The sequence below is a fragment of the Nomia melanderi genome, chromosome 4, assembly GCF_051020985.1.
Source record: "Nomia melanderi isolate GNS246 chromosome 4, iyNomMela1, whole genome shotgun sequence".
NCBI lineage: Eukaryota > Metazoa > Arthropoda > Insecta > Hymenoptera > Halictidae > Nomia > Nomia melanderi.
The window spans coordinates 20,469,837-20,491,964 of NC_135002.1; the positions used below are offsets into that span (position 1 = coordinate 20,469,837).

A 22,128-nucleotide genomic window follows, 5' to 3' on the forward strand; every position below is an offset into this window, starting at 1 on the left:
ACCGCAACATTGTATATTACATTCGCACATTGTCAACACTCGTACGCATAATTGATCGACAGGGTCTCTCAACGGGGGAGCATGTTCCGTCGTGGAACAAGGAGCCCTTCGGGATACCGAGGACCGCGGCACGTCGATGCACGGTTCTGGTTTATGACACGGGCGCAAACACGATCGAGCGTTCGGGACAGTTGATCCGGGGCCCGGCTTCGGCCATTGTGCAAGTCAGCCTTGCATTTCCTGTCCCGTACAAAAATCGCCCCTGTCATAAACCAGACGAATTCTCGCGCAGCGGCGAGGATTACCCGCGGCCATGGGTACGTGCCCGTACTTAGGTAGGCACGTGCACATGGACCCACGTAACGGGTTTTCGTTGCTGACTAACCGAACGTGCGCGCAACAGCGAGGACTACCTGCGGACAAGGGTGCGTACTCGCATCGGGGTACACCCTTGCACGTTCGTCAAGGTAGCGGTATTTTCTCGCTGTTGCCAAATGTATTTTTTACTCGAAACTTCGTCGATCTCTTGTTCCCACTCCGTCAGCATCCCCTTCCGTACATCCGAAGGAGGGGTAAGAAAGTTGACTTGTGGGTGCAAGAGTTCCGACGAAGGTTAGTTATCCACACGCATTCGACAAGAACTGTTCATTTCCATAGTTCCGCACACGCATTCAAACAGTTCTCGACCCGCATTCGACAAACGTAGTTCTCGATACACTTTCAATAGTTCACGACACGCGCTCGACAAATAGAGTTCACGTACAACATTCGGAAAACTCAATCACGTATCATCTTCGAGTCTATCACACGAAAGACTCGTACGAAAATCTCGATTCGAACAAAACATAACGCGAACACGCGACCACTGCTCCACCGACGGATCCAGGTGCCCAAGATTAATTTGGCGGGCATCACGCGTACGGTCTACGTAAATTCGCGAAAACATTCGAGTCGCGACCAAGCGTCGACCCAACGATCGTAGCGTAGCAATTTCTGGTTCTGCGAACCGGAGCTGTTAGCGCATACATATTTTGGTTCTACGAGCCGGATCTGCTACCTACGACACAACGTAGGGTACGAAATGACTGACTAGTCTTTAACGAAAACTCTTATTTATTAATCAACACTTATAAGATACGCGGAAAGATTTCCGTCTGACCTAGCGCCAGAAAGAACGGACGTGGTGTGTGTCGTGGCTATCACGGTGGCTTCCATTTAACGTCGCTTCACCCCCACATCTTTGTCCGCAGACAAAGATACGGGGTACATGGAAATTCCCATGATTCCGTTCGGAAAAAGGGGAGGTTTTCCCCCACGTGCGGAGCTAGGTAGTTTGTTTGTTTCATCGCCAGTTTTAGGGCTCGACAATTTAACGTACCCGCACGGGTCTGCAACGCTGATGTTTGCTTACCCGTGCTACCTGGGCTAGAGCATCTGCACGGCAAGAAAACCTTTTCTGTGTCCCGTTATGCCGCCACACTCTCTTTTTCACTTCTACGCGCACGCTCGCTACTCTTCAATTCGTTAACTTCGATTGCTCTCGCTCGCATTCCTTACTTTGTTTATATGCTGTTGTCCTACTGAATGTTCTCCTACCACCTATCCTATTTGGGACAATTTTAGTACAGTATAGATCTTACATATCTTTATTTTTTAACAATTTTTCATTTTTAACATATTTTCATTGTTAACATTTGTCTGTTGTGGTGTCGAATCAGTCACCTCGAATTAGGTGACTTGGATTCGAACGAGATTACCAAGAGTATTTGTAAGACACACTTCGGAGAACAACTCATTGTAAAAAATGGCTTAGGTAGTCTCGGCTATACCTAGCTGGTCGGTGAACGAGAAAGTTCTTTTTACGAAAATTACGTGTAATTTCAATATTTAATACAAAAGATGGTCTTAGTTGATTGTTTCTACGTTTGTTCAAAGTTGATACTGGATTGAGTTGTGTTGGTGCGAGTCAATATTGTCGACTGACTAAAAGAAGAAAAACGCGGTGTATTTATGCGGAAACTGAGCTGCGACCGAGCGACCAATCAGCGTGATTTATTGGACACTCATACCGATTGGCCGCCTGTTTCGGTCCTCGCGTTCCTTCCCAAGAATTTTCGGAATTTTCCGTTCCTGCGTTGCCAGTGTTACGGTAGGCACTGTTTTCGTTCGGCACGTAACATTAATTTAGATATTGATTTTACGGGTCTTCTAGACGCAACATCCGTATAGGATATATTATGTACAAGCCGCAATGTCTGTACAGATTTCTAAACGCTCGCTCGTCGATCACGCAAAGTCTCGCCCCAGAAGTCTGGCACCAAACGTCTCGCTCAAAAGTCTCACCATGCATTTCCACTCGCTTTTAATGCATACCCCCATTCGCTTTGTCTTTCTTACACTTGCACCCTTCTGACTCGTATCTTTCGTCCATAATCAAAATTCACACAGTCACGTACACGCTTTTCTCGCGGTCCAGTCGCTCGGTTCCAGACACTCTTCCTCGCATTCTTTCAGCCACTTAAGATTTTCCAAATGCAGTCACACTATTTACCAAACATCCTGGTGCTTCCTAAACGCCGAAAGACACCGGTTGCATGCACGCTTTTCTTTCACACTTCTCCAGGCACTTGGGTTTTCCAAATATACTAGCGCCGGTTCGTCGCGACCTGACCCGGTCGCCTGCACTCACGCACGCACGCATAGTGGAGCCATTCACCCTACAGACGGCCGTCCTGACCTTTCAGTCATCGACATCGTCACATTCATCTATATCTGATGCGCCTTCTTTTTAGCCTGGATAACCTGCTTCAAGCGCCCCGCGCCTTTTGGGGAGACGCGGGGCAGTGTGAGATTCTTACTCACTAAAGCTCCAGGGATGTTCCAGTCTCGGCCTTAACAGAGGGGTCCCGGGTACCAAGCAAAATTCCTCCGGGCGGCCCCTCCGGCCAAGTATGAGCCATACGCAACACTATAATTTACGAGTAAACTACCGGCACGGAAAGACATCGTGCCCCAAAACGCGAAAAGACCCCTCGCGGATCACGGGGCGCAGCCGCGAACAACAACGCCTGCGCCCTTTCCTCCTCGGGGCCGGTACACGAGCCGCCTCAGGCCCGGACGGTCCGCCATGGCGGGGATCCCCATTTAAGGGAGGCCCAGCCACGACGACCGAACATCTTTACGTCGGAGGAGCCGCCGGCGGGCCCGGGCTCCACGCCTTGCGACGCAGTCGAGCCCTCCGCCCTCCCACGCAAGAAGGATGGGAGTCGGCTCCTTCTCCCTCTCCGCCACCTCCTTCTGGCGCATCGCGTGCTCGCAGAAGGAGGCGACGACCTCCCACTTCTGACCCCCCTCCAAGAGGGCCCTGATAAACCCGCTCGGAGAGAGGTCCCCCACCTTATAATATGGACCAGGACTCGACGTTCCTCAGCCCACGCCGGACAAAACTCCAACGTGTGCTGCGCCGTGTCCTGGTCCGCGACGCAGTGGTGACACCGCGCATCGGCGGCCGCTTTTTACGCCGCCGTAGTGCGGATCGGGACTTCCCGGTGCCGTGGGCAGCCGTGCATGAGGGGCAACCCATTCGGGGACCGGCCTCCGCGCCCCTCTCTTTGCAGAGGACACACACGGGTGTGTCCCTGCAGGATGTCGCGTGATGATCCGCGGCGCTGCACCTGAAGCACAGGTTTCTCCGTTCGACCGTGGCAGTGCACCGCAGCCTCACGTGTCCATACGCGAGGCAGCGGTAGCACTGCAGCGGCCGGGTCTCAAGTGGCTTGACCGAAGCCGCGGACCGTCCCTCCTCGAGGCGGCCCCCTCCACGATCTTGCGAGCCGCAGGGAGGGAACACCTTACCCAGGCGGAGCCGAGGCCACCCTGGGAGGAGCGAATCTCCCCCACCCGCACCTCGTCCGCGCGACATCCCCCTACACGTGCCACGGCTGCCACGACGTCCGCGGATAGCACGGAGTCGTCAAGACCCGCGACCCGGACCTCGCCGAACTTGGTCGGCAGCCCGATTTTCGTAAGCTTACCCGCCAGGGCCTTCGCTTTTTCCCTCCCGTCCTTACCGGCGACCTCATAAATGAGGCCCCCCGTCGCGACACGCATGGGGTGGAGCTGGTCGTCCCCAATACCCAGGTCTATAACCTGCCAGGCTTTTAGCAAAACATCGGTATATGTTTGCTCCGCCCCCGGTGCTATGGTGATAGTCACCGCTGCCGTTCTGGGGGGCCTCGCGAGTCGGGCTACCGGCTTCTGGCGAAGTCCAGGCGCAGGCGCTGGCGCACCCCCAACACGCTGAAGGGGCGACGGGCGCAAGGCGGTCCCCAAGGCCGCCCTCGGCGTGACCCGCTCAGAAGGGGCGGGATGGTCCCGCTCGAGGCGCACCCGCCTCCTCTTCCGGCCGACGACTTCGGCCCAGTCGTTGGCCGGCTTCTGAATGGTCGGGGCAGGAGGCGGAGGAAGGCTCCTCGTCTCCCCACTGCGCCCCGAGGTTACCACGCTATAGGGCCGCCCGTCTCTTGTACGTGCATGTCTGGGGACGCGCGACTCTCCCTTTCCCCCTCGGAGGAGGAGCAGCCGGTGGTGGCATACTTTACCCCCCCCCCCCCTCCCGCTTAATGCCTTAATAAGGTGGCGTTCCAGACGGGCAAGCCGCCTCTCAGTGTCACCCCGGCTGTCCCCCTCTTTAGGCCCCAGGGGCCGTGTGGCGATCACGGTTCGGGGAGTGGCGCCCCCGGGCTCCTTAGCTAGGGTCTAACCAACCCTTGGTGTGGACGAGACACCTTGATATGGCAGGCACAGCTTATCCATGTATGTAAGAAGCCGAACAGGTCCTACCAATAGACCTGCGATTGGATTGGTACTACGGGCGCTCCGGTTGCCCATGAGGGCGTACGAAGGGTGCCTAGTCCCCTTGTCCCCTCACAGAGAGTGACCATGGGTGCTTGTCCCCGGGTCCTCTCGGCCGGTGCAATTGGTGTTGGATTCGTAGTGGCAGTGGTTGCAGCCTACATGCTGGGCAGAGACCTTTCGAGGGTCTCGGCGCGTGAGCAGCGTCCCACCTGCTCCTGGACCAGACAGGAAATCTGGTAGAGTTTTTGGAAAGGTAACTCGGCGCTACCAACAGTCTACTTCCATGGGACTCGTCATCCCCGGGAAGCAACGCTGGTAAGGCTTCGGCCTCAGCTGACTGAGCTTAATCTCAGTCCCACGCCCATGGGGGCTCTCCTAGGTAGGCCTTCATGGCAGGAACTAGGAGAATAATCTAGGGTTCCCTCTGTCCCCCTCTTTAGGTTTCAGAGGAGTGGGCCACATGTCTATGCGTGGGTGCACCTCAGCCGCGAGAGCCCGCTCTTCTTGGATTTTTCCGGCTTCGCGTGACGTCATCCTCTCCCTCCGAGGGTGTCTCCAAGGGGTGGTTTGCCAAGGCTGCGGCATGTGTTTTGCAAGCCGTAGACCACGGGCCGAATTTTTACCATTCGGCCGAACGGCTGCAAAACACATGTACCCCCGTCATTTACTTGAACGAAGATATTTTTCGCCAAGTTGTTAATGACGGAGGGCTTTATGGAGATTTATGATCTGGTCTTTCCGTCTTAGGACGACGGAACACGATTTGTAACTTTATTTTCTTCTGAATAGTATTCTTTGCCTCGGCTAAACCGCCAACAATTATTTCAATGGGCGTACAACGAAGATCGAGACGTTCGCAAAATTCCTCTGTAACGAAGTGAGCTTGTGAACCTGCATCCATCAACGCGCGACATTTGTGTCTATTGCCCTTATCGTCTATTACAAACATGGTCGCGGTTGATAGGACCGTGCACTCGGTTGAGGACCCTCCCGAATTTGCGATGCACGATCGCACTATATGGAACATGGAGGGAGCTAAAGGATCTGTCCCTGCTTCACTCGCCGCGATCATTTCTTCCCGATATAAAATGGTATTGTGTTTTTTTCCGCATTTTCTACGCGGCCCGCGAATGCAGTTTTATATGCTGTGCCCCGGCAATAGGCAATTAAAACAAACTTGTAATTGTTTGATGGTTTCATATCTTTGGAGTAAGGCTAGACCTAACAAATTCGGACAATGCTGTAATGCATATTCACCATTGCATAATAGACATATATTGCGCTAACTGGTGATGTGCGAAAGAAGGACATAAGGGTTATTGGCCATAGCGCGCGGCCGCTTATCCTTCTGTGGGTTACCAAGGGTTATATTACTCGCGCCCGTCTTATTTGCGGCTCTCCTTGTAATGTACTGAGCGTGCTGCTCCACGAATTTTGTAAATTCGTCAAAACTTGTGTTGAGCGTCGCAGTAAGAACGGCGATTGCTCTGGCTCAGTTTCAAGTTAGTGATGCTGAGCCTGATTGAAACGATGAGGATTTTGTTGAATCGAAGATGGAACGATGGTATGATGAGCAGATTGTATTCATGTGAATTGAGTTGTTCTTTTGTTAAAGTCGACACTCGTCGGAGATCGATACGTCTTGCTTCTTGGAATTCTGAGTTAGAAATTCGGAGTTTTTTGCCAAGCCCTACCCTTAAATATGTTACTGTAAGGGTAGGGTCGGGGGATGAGACATGCGGATTGGTTGTCCGATGAAGCTCTGAGTTTTGGACAAGGAGGAGGCCGTTTTTCCTTATTGGTGACAGTCACCAGAAAGTTGACCGCCTCCAAGTCCATCGGTCACCTGCAGGTATCGAGAGTCCCTTCGCGTGACGTCAAGGAAATTCCGCGTGCCTCGACCGTAGCAGGTAATAAATGTATGAAGCGCCTTGACTCTACTAAAACATGCAAAGAGTAACTCAAAAATGGAAAAATGCTAATCCTCGAACAGCTGAGGGTAGTTGTTAAAAGTGATGGTCGATGGCTTCATAAAGTTATTCGAGCTACGATCCCTTGAAAGATTTGGAGGACCGATGAGTAACGGTATTTCGGTTTGTACGTGACATCGCGCGTCAACAACCTGATCTATTTTGTGTTTCCGCAAATTTTTTCTCCTTTTCATCGAACGAAGCGAAATTTATTCTTTTAGCTAAATAAACACTAACCAGGGCATGCCATATTTCAGTTGGTTTTAATAATCCCCTTAACGCACGATCCTTATTCACCGCCGTGTCTATGAATGCACTGAGCGCCTCGCCTTCCTGCCTGCGGACAGGGGGTATATCAAGTAAAGCATTCACGTGATGGTCAATCAATGCCTTCGGATTCTTGTACCGCTCCTTCAGGCGTGACCATGCGAGCCTGTAATTCGCGGCCGAGACACTAAATGATTCTAAGGCGCGTGCCGCGAGACCTGACAACGCCCATACTAAGTAATTAAATCGAGCAATGTCCGTCAGTCTGTTACAGTCGTGTACAAGGGACGTGAAAATATCGCGAAATCGAACCCATTGGCCGAAATCGCCATTAAACGTCGGGAGCTTTATTAAGGGAAGGCGAGTTATGCTACACGGATCAGCTGATTCCGATGAAGCAACCGTTGCTTGTGACGCCACAAGAGATGAAACCACGCAAACACTATTTAAACGCCATTCGGCATTCGAAAGCACGCTAAAATAACTATCTTCAAACAAATCGCGCTCCTGGCAATGTGCTTTTTCGTTTTCTGTGCCTCCTACAAGGGTCTCTATTCTAGACTGGACGTTGTCGAATTTATCGTATAGACTCTCATTTGCCTTCGCGCGTTTCTCAACTACCAATACATCTGTTTCAACGGCGTACCTCTCTACAAACTTTCTGAATCGCGTCAGCTTGGATTTCATAGCCCCGCGTTCGGCCACTAATGTTTTGTGGGATTCCATTTCTACTCTTTTAACGCAAATTAAGAAAAAAGGGAACGAACTCACGTAGTGACAAAGGGATTGGATCAGCCTTGCTAGGATGCTTCCTCCAACTGCGGCGTTGAAGTCTTTGAAGCTGTGTCTTTGCACGGCTGCTATCTCGTCCAGCGAGGTGCGTCGTACAACTATTACGCACAGTCGCCTTCCTGGATGGTCCACTACAGATTGCTGCTCTCCTTCGTTGATCTTCTGCACGTTCTCACTGACAGTCGTGAGTTGATTCACGTACCAGGCTGCTTACAGTGAGCCTAGGCGCCTTCTTCGTATTTAAGGGTGGATGCACTGACAGATTGGTACTTGTACGACGTACTCCAGCGCACTAACTACTTCAAAATCAAGATACAAAGGACCTGACATTTGAACAGAGTCAATCTGCGTATGTTTCGCCTCATAAAGACGTTTCCAGACCAGGTAAAGACAGACTCGATAATATTAATGGACTGAGCAGATTTTGGAAATGACATTGAAATTCCAAGTGGTACACATCTTGTTGTACTCTGCTACGCAACTGAAACCTACACCTCTAGTGCTGATAGGAATTGGTCTACCACGATTTTTAGATGTAATTTGGATGGAATCGAGCGACCGAGTGACTTCTTCGATTTCAGCAGATGACAGGCCCCACCGCTTATCGATTTGGTCGTGTCTCTCCTTCATCTGACGTGCGTCAACTTTAGCACGAAACTTATCTTGATATTTCTGCCTAGCAACCTTGCCGGGTGATTTTGTGATAGATTTTGAAGACGATGGTTCTTCATTATCCCGTAGTGTAGCATTCTCCTTAGTAACCATTATTCTCTGTGAACAGAACAAAAGCCAGGGAGTAATTCTCCGTCGACTCGCGCCAGAAAATTACTGGGTTGTGGAAGGGAGGCAAAGTTCCCTCCTTTCTTGGGCCTTGCTAGTTGCTAATGTTACTAACTAATTCGTCCCATTTGCAATCCTTGACCGTGGCAGGTAAAAGAGAAGGAACGCGTTGGCCTTAATAACACGTGCAAAAACAGACGGACTAGAAAGTTAGAAATACTGATGGCTGGACGCTAGATGCGGACAATAGACAAGAAGGATCCGTGGCAGCCATAAATCCATGAACTCATAAGGCCCGCGATCTTTACTGCAGCCTTTTCCTGTAGAGTTTCTGGGCGGGAACTTTGTCTCCCTTCCACAACTTAGTACACTTTGCAAAACCCAACCTGAACGTCTTCACCCCCGCTAACACGACTTTACCGAAGCATTGTCGAACACGATTCTGGGAGGCTAAGACAGTAGGAATTCGCATCACACATAGTACAATATTAGAACCTAAGAAGTAACAACAAGAACATAGTCATACCTTAGCACCTACTCATTTTCTAAGGACAAGTTAGCAAAGGACACAGAAGCCACTTGCACAGGATCAACTTAGACAAGAAACTAATTTGTCAACGGTAGACTTGTACAACGCTGGTACAGTGTATATGTAAGGTTTCAATAAGATTCTTTAGTTTGTTCCTGATTATTCGGATGGTCCTTCGAGCAAGATAAGTTTATACGTCGGCACACTGTGTGCAAAACGCCTACAAGGCTCGAACACCCTTGCGGTAACCACGAGTACTTAACATATATTATATTAATAGCTAATTATGGCTGTACAGCATGCAATCAATTACTGTATGCTGCATTACAGGCCATTGGAATCAAAAGTCTAGGCTTAATGCGGTATTTATTCAGTAATTATTCAATCAATTAAAAAATATGACATATGTTACATGTATGTGGACAAGCTAAATTATACTTTTTATATAAATTTCACCTATGATTTTGTAGGAGGATTATCCAGATACAATTTATTACCAAGTGAAACTATGACTTGGCAAGACAACGTCTGCTATAATTAGCAATAATAATTTCACAAACAGTATAACCTATGGTTTCTTCACATTGACAGGCCTTAGTATGGTAGAAACCATTGGTACTAAATTAGTTCTAAGATATCTATTAATCAGACAAGTTGATAAAACGGCTAGTGATAAGGAAGATGAAAGCAATGTTTAATAACTTGATATATAGTATATATAATATTATATAATTTTGCAATATTATGTATAATATTTTACACTATAAAAACTTTTTATATATATGTTGATCATCAATATATTTTATAATATATCATTTAAATCAGGGATTTAAATCAGGTTATTGCGAAGGAGTTACTAACATGTAGGGAGTATTATATAACAACCACTGGCACACTATATGAGCTGTATGTTTCGGATCACAGTCTTGTTGAAAGTAAAATGTTCTCCCAATACCTAATTTATCTGCACTTTCCTGTGAACTTTCTTTTAAAATATTTAAACATAAACGTTTATTCATTATTCAATATATTATTACTAATCTTCCGATTCCAGAAGCAACAATACATCCCCACATCATCACACTTCCACCTCCGTGTTTCGTCACCGGTTGCATATTTTTGGGATTCAATTCAGTATTAGCTCTTCATTACACTTTTTTATGACCATCCAAATAAAAATATTAAATTTAGACTTATCGGAAAATATCACATTCTTCCAGAAATCGACGCTAGCGTTTATATACTGTTCTGCAAATTTTAATCTTTATTTTGTATTTACTTTGCTGATGAATGGTTTCCTTCTCGTAACTCTGCTGTTGTATCCTGCCCGATGCAACACTCTTCGTACTGTTCTGGAATGTACTTCCTTGTGTATATATTCTTGAACGCGTGATGCAATTTCCGATGTACTAGTGTCTAATTTATTTTTAATAATTCGGACGATTTTACGCTCCTCTCTCAGTTAGCTTCCAGTATCTGCTGGTACTTTCTTTATTCTGCAATGTTCCCTCTTTTTTATGTTTACTTATTATATTCTGTACAATTGTTCGACTTCTTATTTGTATTTCTGATATATTTCTATATAATTTCTATCTGATTTCTATATGCCCTCTTCGTATAACTATAAGAATTTTTCGTTTTTCCAATGTAGTTTCATTGTGTTTCCTTTCTATATATCCTCTTAGTATAACTGTATAAGAATTTTTCATTTTTCCAACATAGTTACATTGTGTTTTTTCCCCAAATTACAAATATTCATTAATAACATGTACTGGCCGCAACTAGAACTAATGTAACTAACATGGTATCTCCTAAAGTAATGTTTACATTGATTGGAATGTCATGATTCCATCGTAAGTGCTGTGTTTATCAACAGAAATGGTGGTGTATGAATACTTTTGTCCTGGCAATTTCTTACGGTAGTGTCAATTTTGAATACATTTCAAGGTACTAAGTGATGTTATTACTTTTACTTTTTTTTGGTTACATGTTGCTATAAGTATTATGTATAATATACAACTACATATGTTTGAATATAATTAACAATACAGAAAATATTGTTACTTTTATTTTTATACTCCAAGTATACAAATACTTCAGTCCTCCACTGTATATATATATATAATATCACAATAATTGCAAAATATATCATTAATATCTAACACCCTAATTATTTGGTGTATATTTTACTTACATATTTATCATGCATAAACATCAGAAGTCTAGTAATCACCTCCTCGTGAATTACACACGCTCTAAAAAACAATACTGATAATTGTACTGCATACCCAGCACGAACGTATAAAACACACAAATAATAAATTCAAATTAGTACAAAAGTAAAACATCAAAAACGCATGAATTAATACTAAATAAGATAGCAGCAACTGGATAAAAGAAAAAGAAGTCGCAAGAAGGATACTGAATAAGCACATATAGGGAATTTAGAGAATATGGAAAATGTCAGAAAACGAGGTACACGTGGTAACATAACCCAACAAAATAATGAAATGCAGAATACAGAATAAATAATATAAGAAATACCTCCCCACACATGATAAATATTATCACCTTTTATATCAAATATATAATAATAATGTATATACACGTATTTATTACATATAATAAACAATTTTTACTTACCGACAAAATGTCACTTGTAATTGTAAATTGTAAATTGTCCTTAGATACAGCATAACCGTAAGTACCAAGCGTACCCATTGCTACCAACGTGGGAATTAAAAATGCCATAGGTATAAAATAACGGCCACAAGTTATTAGATACAGAAGTGCATATGGATATACAGTCACGTAAAATAAATAACAATAATAAAGACATTAATATATTTAATAGATATTTGTACACGTAATATGGCATTACAACATGTAGAACGTTTTACCCCAGACCATCAGGGATATAGAACATCAATTCGATTCAATTCGCAGAGGCACTCGTAAATTGATGAAGCCTGCATAGTAGTAACACGAGGTAACAAAAAGAACAATATAAATCATAAACACAATAAAAGGATTTAGTACACAACAAATAAATAGACAAGAATAAATTATAAGTCAATCCAGTATAATATGATACTAAATATAACACTAATCCCGACCTATTCACATAAACGCTAGAAGGAGTGAGATTCACAGAATCAGAGATTGAACATAGATGAATAAATAATGCAACACAGCACATGGAGTAACCAGTAACAAATAAATAAATAAATAAAAACGAAACATAAATTAATAAATAAAATAAACAAAATACGAATATATAATCTATATGAAAACTTTTGTATTTAAAGAGAATTGTTAATATCAAAATAACAATAAATATGCAGTTGCTCTCCCCCACTTTCGTTTTTGCTTGTACGAGTTATGAGCTGTACGTATTTAACATTGTACGCTTTTCGCTATGTGCGCTTTTTTCTGTGCGATTTCGTACACGTGCACAGTTTTCTGTACGCATGTTTCGTATTCACTTTTTTTCTGGTTACCAACGAAACGACTAATGCACGATTATAAAATAAAAACAAATACAATATACACTCGTCGTAATCAAGATTATAATAAAGAACATAATGTTGTGTACGCGTTTTCTATTTCGAAATGTTATAGGGAAACCCGTACGTCGCACGCCGATTTAACTTTGTGCGAACTGATTGGAAGTGGACTGTATAAATATTTACTTCAGTGAAAATAATTTGCTGTTTATTTTTGGGAGTTCAGTAATACTCGTCAGTGGCGAGAGTCTACAACGACGTCTATATACTCCATCTCGTGTGTCTAGTTCAATTTTTTCTTATATCTCCCGTCTCCGTACCTTGCATGGGTTTTTATAAACCTTTGGGTAGGCGTGTGCAAAATAGGAACCTTCCTGATTTGTAGCCTTCCAGATACTGGGCGCGTACAAACAAAAATTCGTTCGAGTGGGAGTCAACCAGTGATCCTGGAGGGGTTGCCGATTGCAGCCCCCGGGTGACCCACGCAAGGGTCCTGAGCGTTCTTGGCACTGACCATAGCGAGTAATAAAACCAAGGATCGCCTCGACTTCTGGCAAACAGATGTAAGGTAAAAGTTACGGTAAATCTACAAAACTGGCAAAACGTGCCGAAGCAACTACGACTAAATTATTGAAGTAACGGTTCCTTGGGCTTTTATTTCTGCTATGGTAAAAATACCCAGGGCTCTAATGTGCCTCGCAGAAGGTTTCGTCAATAGCCCTCCTAAAGCGATTTAGCGACGCGACACATAATATAAATTAAAACCGTAAGAAAGAGAAGCAATTTACACCTGTGTGAAAGCTCCAGAAAATAGAAAGTATAATAAGTACAAAAGTACAATATAACATTCAGAGGATAGGCGATTATAATTCCAACCATAGCGCAGTATACATACATCAACGGATTAAGAAAAATTAGGAACCAAGGGAAAACGAACTGAAGGAAGCGAAAAATGTTAAAGTAATCAAGTGATGTGATGTCAGAAGGACACTGCGAGGTATGAACGATATCCGAAGACCAGTACTAAAGGTATTACTCGAAGCCAAGATTATCGATCGTTCTATCACATTAGACGAATTCTAACAAACTGATAAAGGATGACCATAACACTGAAAACATCAGTTGTAGGATTTATAGAGGCAATTGCAAAACAGTTACTGCCACAATTAAATGTTCCGAAAAAATTGCAGAAACTCTCATGAAAAAAAAAAATTAGATTAATCTCTCATACGCTTAAGGTAATCTAGAACATTCTTAAATGATTTAGTTGTCACGTTATCAGGCACCAATTCGCTTTTTGCCAAGTCAACAAGGAAGGCAGGGAAATACGCAGAAAGTGTGGAGATTAAGGCCACAATATGAAGACATGCATTACACAATATGGATGTGTGTGGTGCAAAAAGAGAGTAATCGTATAATCTACCTCACCGGAAGAGAGAGGTGTCCCATGTGCAAGAGGAAATTAAATAGGGCCAAACGGCCTTGAATAATAAGAAGAAAACCTTTATGTTGTTTCAAATCAACCTGAATCATTACCGCCTTATATACAACATTCTTCAGTATACGGCCATGAAATACAAGGTCTTTATGCAAGCAGGCGGAATGGCTAACGAATGGACACAAAAGTTCATCAATCTATGCTGTACCGGGAAGTACCGTCTCAAGGTGTAAAGCTAAAAAAGATAACTAAGAGAAAAGGATATTGCATTTGCTGCAATTTCACTTCCAAGATCGCAATTTAACAATTTCAAAATCCACTTGACAGGATCAAGACAGGATTCATCCATCAGGAAAGGTGCGCGTGCCCCCCCCCCCCCCCCCGCCCTCTCACTGATTCACGGGATCAATCTGTCGGCCTTGTCGCGCAGTATCACGTAACCTACGAATATAACTGTCTATTGTGGTATTAATGGTATTTTAAATGTGTTTTATTAAAAAAAAACACAGGAGTAGATAATTGAATAAAATACAAATAAATAGAAACGATATAGCTCGCAGTGTACAGGTCTTTTCTCTTCTCTAGTCAACGCAACTCTCTCAAAATATCTCACCATCCGCATTTAAAAACCATTCACTCCTCCATAAGCATTCTTTTTACTCACACTTCCAACAAATTCTCAAACACACCCCACTCTCACCACCACGCACTCATCATCCTCGCTTACGCATCCTTCGGAAAAAACCCACCAACCCTTGGGCCTGGTCTGGATGAGTCTCTTTTCTCTTTTATGACCCTTAGAACACTCGCTGTCCCAATGTCTTAAACCTACGATACTACACTATTGAAAAAACGTATAACTCTAATGACTCGACTTCTTAGACCCGGCCATTGTGCATTGATAATAGATCTTGGAAATCGTCTTCCGCATTGTCGTCAATCGCATTCTCGTCAATCGGACTGGTCCATTGCTGCGGCAGTAGATATTTGCGAAGAACCCTCAAAGCTCTCAATCGACGAAGACAGATTTCTGCCCTCTTGCTTGGACGTCCTATTTGGAACTTTGTTTCCTCGAGAACCTCCTTCGGGCGAGATGTCAAGAAGTCTGCCTTCGGAGCGCCTTCGGAACCCGAGACTTCATACATGAAGCTCGCAGAGACCGCCTTTTTACAATGGACCTCGGTTATCCCGAGCTTTGATATCGTCATCTTTTCCTTCACCGCGGTCATTACCTCGGTTTAAGTGGCCTTTATCCCCTCTAGGATGGTGTGGATCGCCGCCGCCGCCGTTAGCTTTCGGGTCAACTTAGGCCTTTGGAGGACGATTTTAACTGTCCTCTTGTTAATAAACATGTCCTCAAATTTCCCCTTGGCGGAAGCCACCTGCAGCCTGTGAGCTGAATCCTGTCTAACTGCCTTAGTAGCTTTTCGCTCCACTACCGTGTTCCAGAGCTCACTCGAATTAAAGGCTGTCGTTGGTTGTCATTGGCATTCAGTCAGTCATGATGTGGTGAGTCGGGGTTTCGGACGGTGGGGTTTCTGTGAAAAATGTTAAGAAATAAGTCAATGATGCTAAAGGTTTTATGTCGACTGTATCGTAAGACTTGATCTGAACAGATACCTATTTCAGCCTCGAATTAAACGGTATTAGGATTTGCCCTATCTGGCTCCAGATATGAGAATATACTGACCAAGCACTCTGCTGACAGTTGACCGGGTCCCCAGAGACACGCGGGTCACCTCGGTCTAAGTGCACTGTGGAACACGACTTTTGTTTTGTAATAGCCACTACGTAGTCCTTATAGAGTTCCTCGTCCTAAATACGAATCGAAATTTTCAGAGAAACAAGTGTTATGTGAAAACTAAAAACGATAGGCAGTTAAAATTTGTCGTAATAAATAGAGGACAGTTTCCCGAATATGTAGCTATAAAAATTTTGAATAATGGGTATCACTGAATGCTTGTAAATGATTAAAGTTTAAGAAAGAGTAAATGCGCGTACTTTGTGTGCACCTCTGTTACATTTCTACGAAAAGTGGTTTGGCTAGCACGAACTTGCTATGCACCATTGGATTGGCCGATTGGACCGGCCACGTCTATTCAGGGTCGTGACTACGCGCTGTATAGATCTGGATCCTGGTCACTTCTTATATGTATATATAACATTTAATTGTTTTATAAATTTCCATAATAATTATGAGGAAGCTTTTCACGATCGTTCCGTTTTAAATAATTTGCTGTTTTATGTGTTAATACACATAAAGCAGTAATATTGTTACGACTTTACAGCTAGTATTTACTAAGTTTACATAGATCTGGAAAGCATGATTACTGAAGTATTTTTAAACGAATATGAAATTTCGGTGAAGTTAAACCGAAAACGATTGGTGAAGTACGGTCCTCAACACAGTTTGCCAAAGGTCGGTGTCGCGGAGGTTCGTGATGACGTCGGTCGCGGGTGAAGAAAAAGTGAGAGCTCCTAAACTCTCCCCGGAAAATATATATTCCTCTGAAGAAGGACAGAAAGACAGGAAAGTAGGAGAAAAACGAGGAAGAGAGAAACGATCCAAAAGACAGAGAAGAAAAACGAGGAAGAGAGAAAAGATCCAAAAGACAGAGAAGAAGAAGAAGGATGATGGTGAACAGACAAGTAAACAAGAGTGTCGTAAGAACGGTGAAGTTTCCAGACCTGCAAGGGCCTGCCCCTCGAACTGGACAGTTCCGTGCGAGGTCTGGGAAACCTTCGGAAAATTCGAGGGCCCGCGCGGGTCTGGTCGCCAAATGTGCGATGACACGAAACAGACTCGCGCGGAAGTACAGCGTTAACTGTAAAAGAATAGCGAGGAAATCCAGTGGCGTAAGGCAGCTTTTCGGCCGCCACAATCCAAACAAGAGAAATAGAGGCATACAACGAAAAATGGCGAACAACAACCCCAAACGACCACACGGGCATAACAACCTCATGGACGTTATGTGTCGAGAGACGGATATGGCATCAAAGTTGTCATGAAACTCTTGCAGAGCGTACCTGCAAGTCTGCTAGAGACCGAATACGATTCCGCTTCCCCGTGGTTCCTACTGGTACCCTCCAGGGGTCTCATGGCGATCGTGGTATGGGAAGTGGCGGTCCCAGGGTGCTCAAGCTGACCTAACCAAGCTTTGGTTATAAAGGAATATAAAGAGTGAACAGCAACACCAAATAAGGAGAGGGAGAAAACTCACCTAGAACAAAGGAGGGAGTGATGACTCCGGAGGAGTGATTCATCTGAACCACTCCTCCGGTGGGGGGGGGGGGGGGGGTCGCCTGCTGCTGTCCTATCCCTGAGTCTCCCTTCTTACCATCTCCTCGTCGCTTGACTCCTCTTCTCGCGACGGGAGCGATATCTGCTGGAAAGCGCGCAGAGCAAGGGACAATGTATACTCCGGTCCTGGTGTAAAGAACAGCGCACACGTCACGAAAACGTTTCCAGAATTTTCTCTGGCTACGTGCAGATTAACTATCTGCTCATCTTTGTCCCAAAACCTGGTGGTGATTGGTGTTGGTAGACGTACGACCCTACGCACAGCTGTTGTTCCAACTGTGAATAGTGCTGTGCAATACGCTGTTACACGAGGCAATCCAAGTTCTATCACCATAACTGAGGATGACCTTGAAACTAACGAAAACACTCCATGCATCAGTCGATACGGCCGGTTAGTGTCGAAGTCCAAGAGGTCCGAGACGCGTGACGCTTTCGAAGTATTTTTAGCCACCTCATGTACGACCACGTATGAAATACCACGCGAACGACGTCGGCGGGAGCGGCGACCACGACGGCGCGGCATGTTCGCGACACTTTCAACTGCACACTCACTTGATAATGTCACAATATGGTAGACTGCGATGTGCGGAAATCTTAGCGGTACTGTGCCCCAGAACCACGACAAGGTGTTTCCAACTCTGGGGGGGAGGGGGGGGGGTGCCTCGAGGAGGCCCACACCCAAAGTTCAAAGGGGGTGATACAAATCGGCGGTTTTTATCGTCTATTCCTTTGACGGACGGGGATCGATGTTATAACACTAAGCCGATGGTAGAGAGAGCCAGGGACCTCGTATAATATAAATTCCCCGGAGTGGGCCAGGCTTATCCACAATGCAGATGAGGATGAAGTAGATGTTCCCTGTGGTGGAGCTGCATCCTGGCAGTCCTCCCCAGCGAATGTGCGATGGATGATGAGGATCCCGGAATATAAAGAGTGAACAGCAACACCAGATAAGGAGAGGGAGAAGACTCACCTAGAACAAAGGAGGGAGAGATGACTCCGGAGGAGATACTTTGATCTGGCTATTGTTTATTTGTGTATGTAAGAAATCGGACAGGTCCCGCCAATAGTCCTGTGACAATTAGTACTACGGAGTCCGGGTGTCCTTAGTGTTGGCTTCGTAGTGGCAGTGATTGTAAGTCCGCATGCTGGGCTAAAGACATTTCGTGAGTCTCAGCGCGTGAGCAGTTGATATTAGTCATACTCTGTGAGTAATATCGTACCTCGCGATTATTCGCATACCGACAAAGCCAGCCCTGATGGTATTCGGGCGTCTACTACTAACGAGATCCTTGCGAAGGGAACGGTTCAAAGATGTTATTTGGACTGACTTGGAATAAACCCTGCCCTCGTTCCCTCAGAGACCGGAAACTCATTGGACAAGTTGGATCTACCCCTAGAAGAGGGGAGGCGGCTCGTTTCGTCAGCCTTGGACGTTGCAAGCAACGTCCAATGCTGTCCAGCGTGGACCACGAGGAGGTAGAGCCGCCCAGCTGATGTTCGATCCGGAGCGGGTTGGCTACAGCACAGGTGCTTTCGCCGTTGAACCCTACAGCCACGATGCCAAATCACCGCCCGCAAAAGGCTGTCAGGGTCGTTCAGGCCATCCCCCTTTACCCTAGTCACGTCAGTAGTGGTAGGGCACCGAGAACCATATGGTAGGGATGGTCGACTTGGATAAATAATTTCAGAATGTTTCTTAAAATTCGAAACAGCCTGGAATTATTCTCTCCATGGTCCGGAGTAAAGATTCTAACAGCGTAATGCGAGAAAAAACCACTTTGAAAAATCGCTTCCACACCGGGGGATCGAACCCCGGCCCTTCGCATTACGAGTCAGGCACTCTACCGACCGGACCACTCGCCTCGGTTAGTTCAGCGCGTGAGCAGCGCCCCCTGCTGCAGACAGGAAATCTGGTAGAGTTTTAAAAAGTAAGCTCGGCGCTCTCAGCAGTCTATCTCCACAGAACTCGCCATCCCCAGCGGGCTATACTGGTTAGGCTTCGACCACGGCTGATTGGGTCTGACCCCAATTCCACGCCCATGGAGGTCCTCCTTGTTGAGCCTTCACAGCTGGTACAAGGAGGTAATAGATTTTCTCTCTGTCCCCACGCACGTGCGGGGAAAGACATGTAATCCACGGTGGAACAACCAAATCCAAATGGCTAGGAGAGAAGCTAACAGGCAAAAATGTAAACTCACAGATGCAAGAATAGAAAAGTTCACTGATAAAGAAATGTAACATCGACTGTGGAAGTACGAAGGCCAAGAAACAACTAAAAGTACAGATTCTGAAAACCAAAGAGACGTGGTGGAAGGAGCTGTGCAAAGAGATTGACGGGGATTGTTGGCAGAAATCATATACGTATGTCATAAAAGCCATGAAACCCCAATTGACAGCGCCCTCTTTAACTAGAGAAGCAGCGCAGGAAACTATATCATCTCTTTCTTGTGTGTTCTCACACGATCAAATGATTACCAAATAAGAAGAGTAGACAACGGATGAATAGGCTGAAGAACGGGAAAACTTCTCCCAATACAGAATCACCCTGGAGAAAGTATTACCCGTGTTTTTTCTCTCGCAATGCTTTTACCCGCCAAAATGTGTCTCTGTCCGCTTTTCCGCTCCTTAAGAAGGAAGGTCCGCGCCCTACTCCTTTTTCGGGAAAACCCCAACGTTGTTGGTTTTCCGAGGCCTGATTGTCGTCGCTCAAGCGAGAGGAGGTGAGCGCGATCGGGTACTTGCGACTTCTTACCGTCATAAGGGCTCCAAATGCTTGGGTCCCGGTTTATGACGGTACCTAACGGAACACGGTTCTCGCAGGCTCTTACAATCTCGGCCAATCCTGACCTTCGAGTCCGATCCTGGACTCGTCCATTCATGCGTACGCGTACATTGAATTCGACTTATTTACTACTCTAAACTTAAAGCCTCTAAGCCTAAACTCTAAGATATAAATTTATTATTTTGAGTTTAAATTTGAAATTAAATTGAGGAATTAATTTTTGGGAGGCCCCGGGAATGCTTACAAAATTTGTTAACATTACGTAATCCTCGACTTAATACTGTAGTATCTAGAATATTTATTGTAGGATGAATGGTTTGTTGTGCGTGCGTAAGGGCGACCAGGTCGTATTGCGACGGACCGGCGCCGGGATGTTTGGAAAATAGTGTGACTGCGTTTAGAAAATCTCGAGTGGCTGAAAGAATACGAGGAAGAGTGTCTGGAACTGAGCGACTGGACCGTGAGAAAAGCGTGTACGTGACTGCGTGAATTTTGACTATGGACGAAAGATGCGAGTGAGAAGGGTGCAAGGGTGAGAAAGACAGAGCGAATGGGGGTGTGTGTTAAAAGCGAGTGGGAATGCGTGCGAGAAGGACATTTTGGTGAGAGACAGCGGAGAAGAACATTTTTGTGCGTGATAGAGAGTCGTGTGTTGGCCTTCGTGGTATTAAGTTGTATTTTTACGTGTTGTCCACATTGTTTCTTTATCTCATTAAATACATATATATTGTTTCCTAATTCTCTTTTTATTGAGGATCCACCTCTTCAATATCTATAATAATAGTAGCCCTACTATAAACTTGAGGGCTCATCCGGGATTACTATAAAATTGGGGGCTCGTCCGGGATCGCGAGATCAAGAAATTGTGGAATCAGAGTAATTAAGAATATAGGAAAAGTGTTGTTTTGTGTTGATCTGTGGTGATCTGTGGTTTTTATTGGGTATAATATTACATGTTTCGTAAACGCATCTACAACTAAAAACATATTTTTTAATGTTGGTTGCCTTATCTATTGGCCCAAAATGGTCTATATGTACCGTGGCGAATGGAACATTTCCTTGTGGTATGTTATGTAGGCATTCCTCAATTTTTCCCGTTGATGGTGAATACGCGATGCATTTCAGACAGTTCTTTATGTGGTCGGCAACCTTAGGCTTTAATTTCGGAAATCAATAATTTTCCATTATGGTGCAACTAGTTTTATCCGTTCCTAAATGCCCCATTTCCTCGTGGTACCGATAGATGACATTTTTTTCCACGCTTTGCAGTACGTAAAACAATAACTCATTTCCATGCTTTCTGTACACAAGGCCATTTCGCATTTCGAAAAATCCGTCCTCTCTCGATTCTAATTTCTTCCCTATTTTAGAAATCTCGGGGTCTCTCTTTCTTATTTACCTCTTTCTTATTTACCTCTTTCTTATTTAGGGTCATTTGGAGCGAATTACAATCCGTTAAGGTTTTAAATTTGATGCCATATAAGTAAACTCTAAAGCGTCTCAACGCATAGATTATAGCTAACACTTCAAGTTCGAAGCTGTGGAACCTGCTATCGACCTCTGTGGTACGACTCAAAAAATAGAATACCGGATGAAATTTTAGGTCGTTCTTTCATTGCATAAGAATTGCCCTGTTCCGTCGTCCTAAGACGGAAAGATCAAATCGTAAATCTCCATAAAGCCCTCCGTCATTAACAACTTGGCGAAAAATATCTTCGTTCAAGTAAATGACGGGGGTACACGTGTTTTGCAGCCGTTCGGCCGAACGGTAAAAATTCGGTCCGTGGTCGACGGCTTGCAAAACACATGCCGCAGCCTTGGCAAACCACCCCTTGGAGACACCCTCGGAGGGAGAGTGGATGACGTCACGCGAAGCCGGAAAAACCCCAAAAAAGCGGGCTCT

At 45.2% G+C, this 22,128-nt stretch overlaps 2 protein-coding genes across 3 annotated transcripts in view; one reads left to right on the plus strand and one right to left on the minus strand.

Annotated features, from left to right (window-relative positions):
• The window catches only part of LOC143174460 (uncharacterized), a 70,976-nt gene that overhangs the window by 22,001 nt on the left and 26,847 nt on the right, over positions 1–22,128 (plus strand). The gene's annotated exons all lie outside the window — the stretch shown is intronic.
• Positions 8,124–12,087, minus strand: LOC143174427 (uncharacterized). 2 transcript variants are annotated; one of them, XM_076366622.1, is made up of 2 exons: positions 11,839–12,087; positions 8,124–8,657 (listed from the first exon to the last, which is right to left on the minus strand). In XM_076366622.1, exons 1-2 carry the CDS (start codon positions 11,944–11,946, stop codon positions 8,292–8,294), a joined length of 474 nt encoding a protein of 157 aa, XP_076222737.1. In that variant the 5' UTR covers positions 11,947–12,087; the 3' UTR covers positions 8,124–8,291. The 2 variants fall into 2 exon arrangements, 1 of the variants encoding a protein (XP_076222737.1); XR_012998370.1 differs by lacking the exon at positions 8,124–8,657 and adding an exon at positions 11,330–11,475.

Excerpts from the sequence above, each read along its gene's own strand:
- LOC143174427 (XM_076366622.1), bottom strand. The coding sequence starts at position 11,946 with ATGGCATTTTTAATTCCCACGTTGGTAGCAATGGGTACGCTTGGTACT. Across the intron at positions 8,658-11,838 it reads TTACAAGTGACATTTTGTCG|AGAATAATGGTTACTAAGGA; the intron begins GTAAGTAAAAAT and ends TTCTGTTCACAG.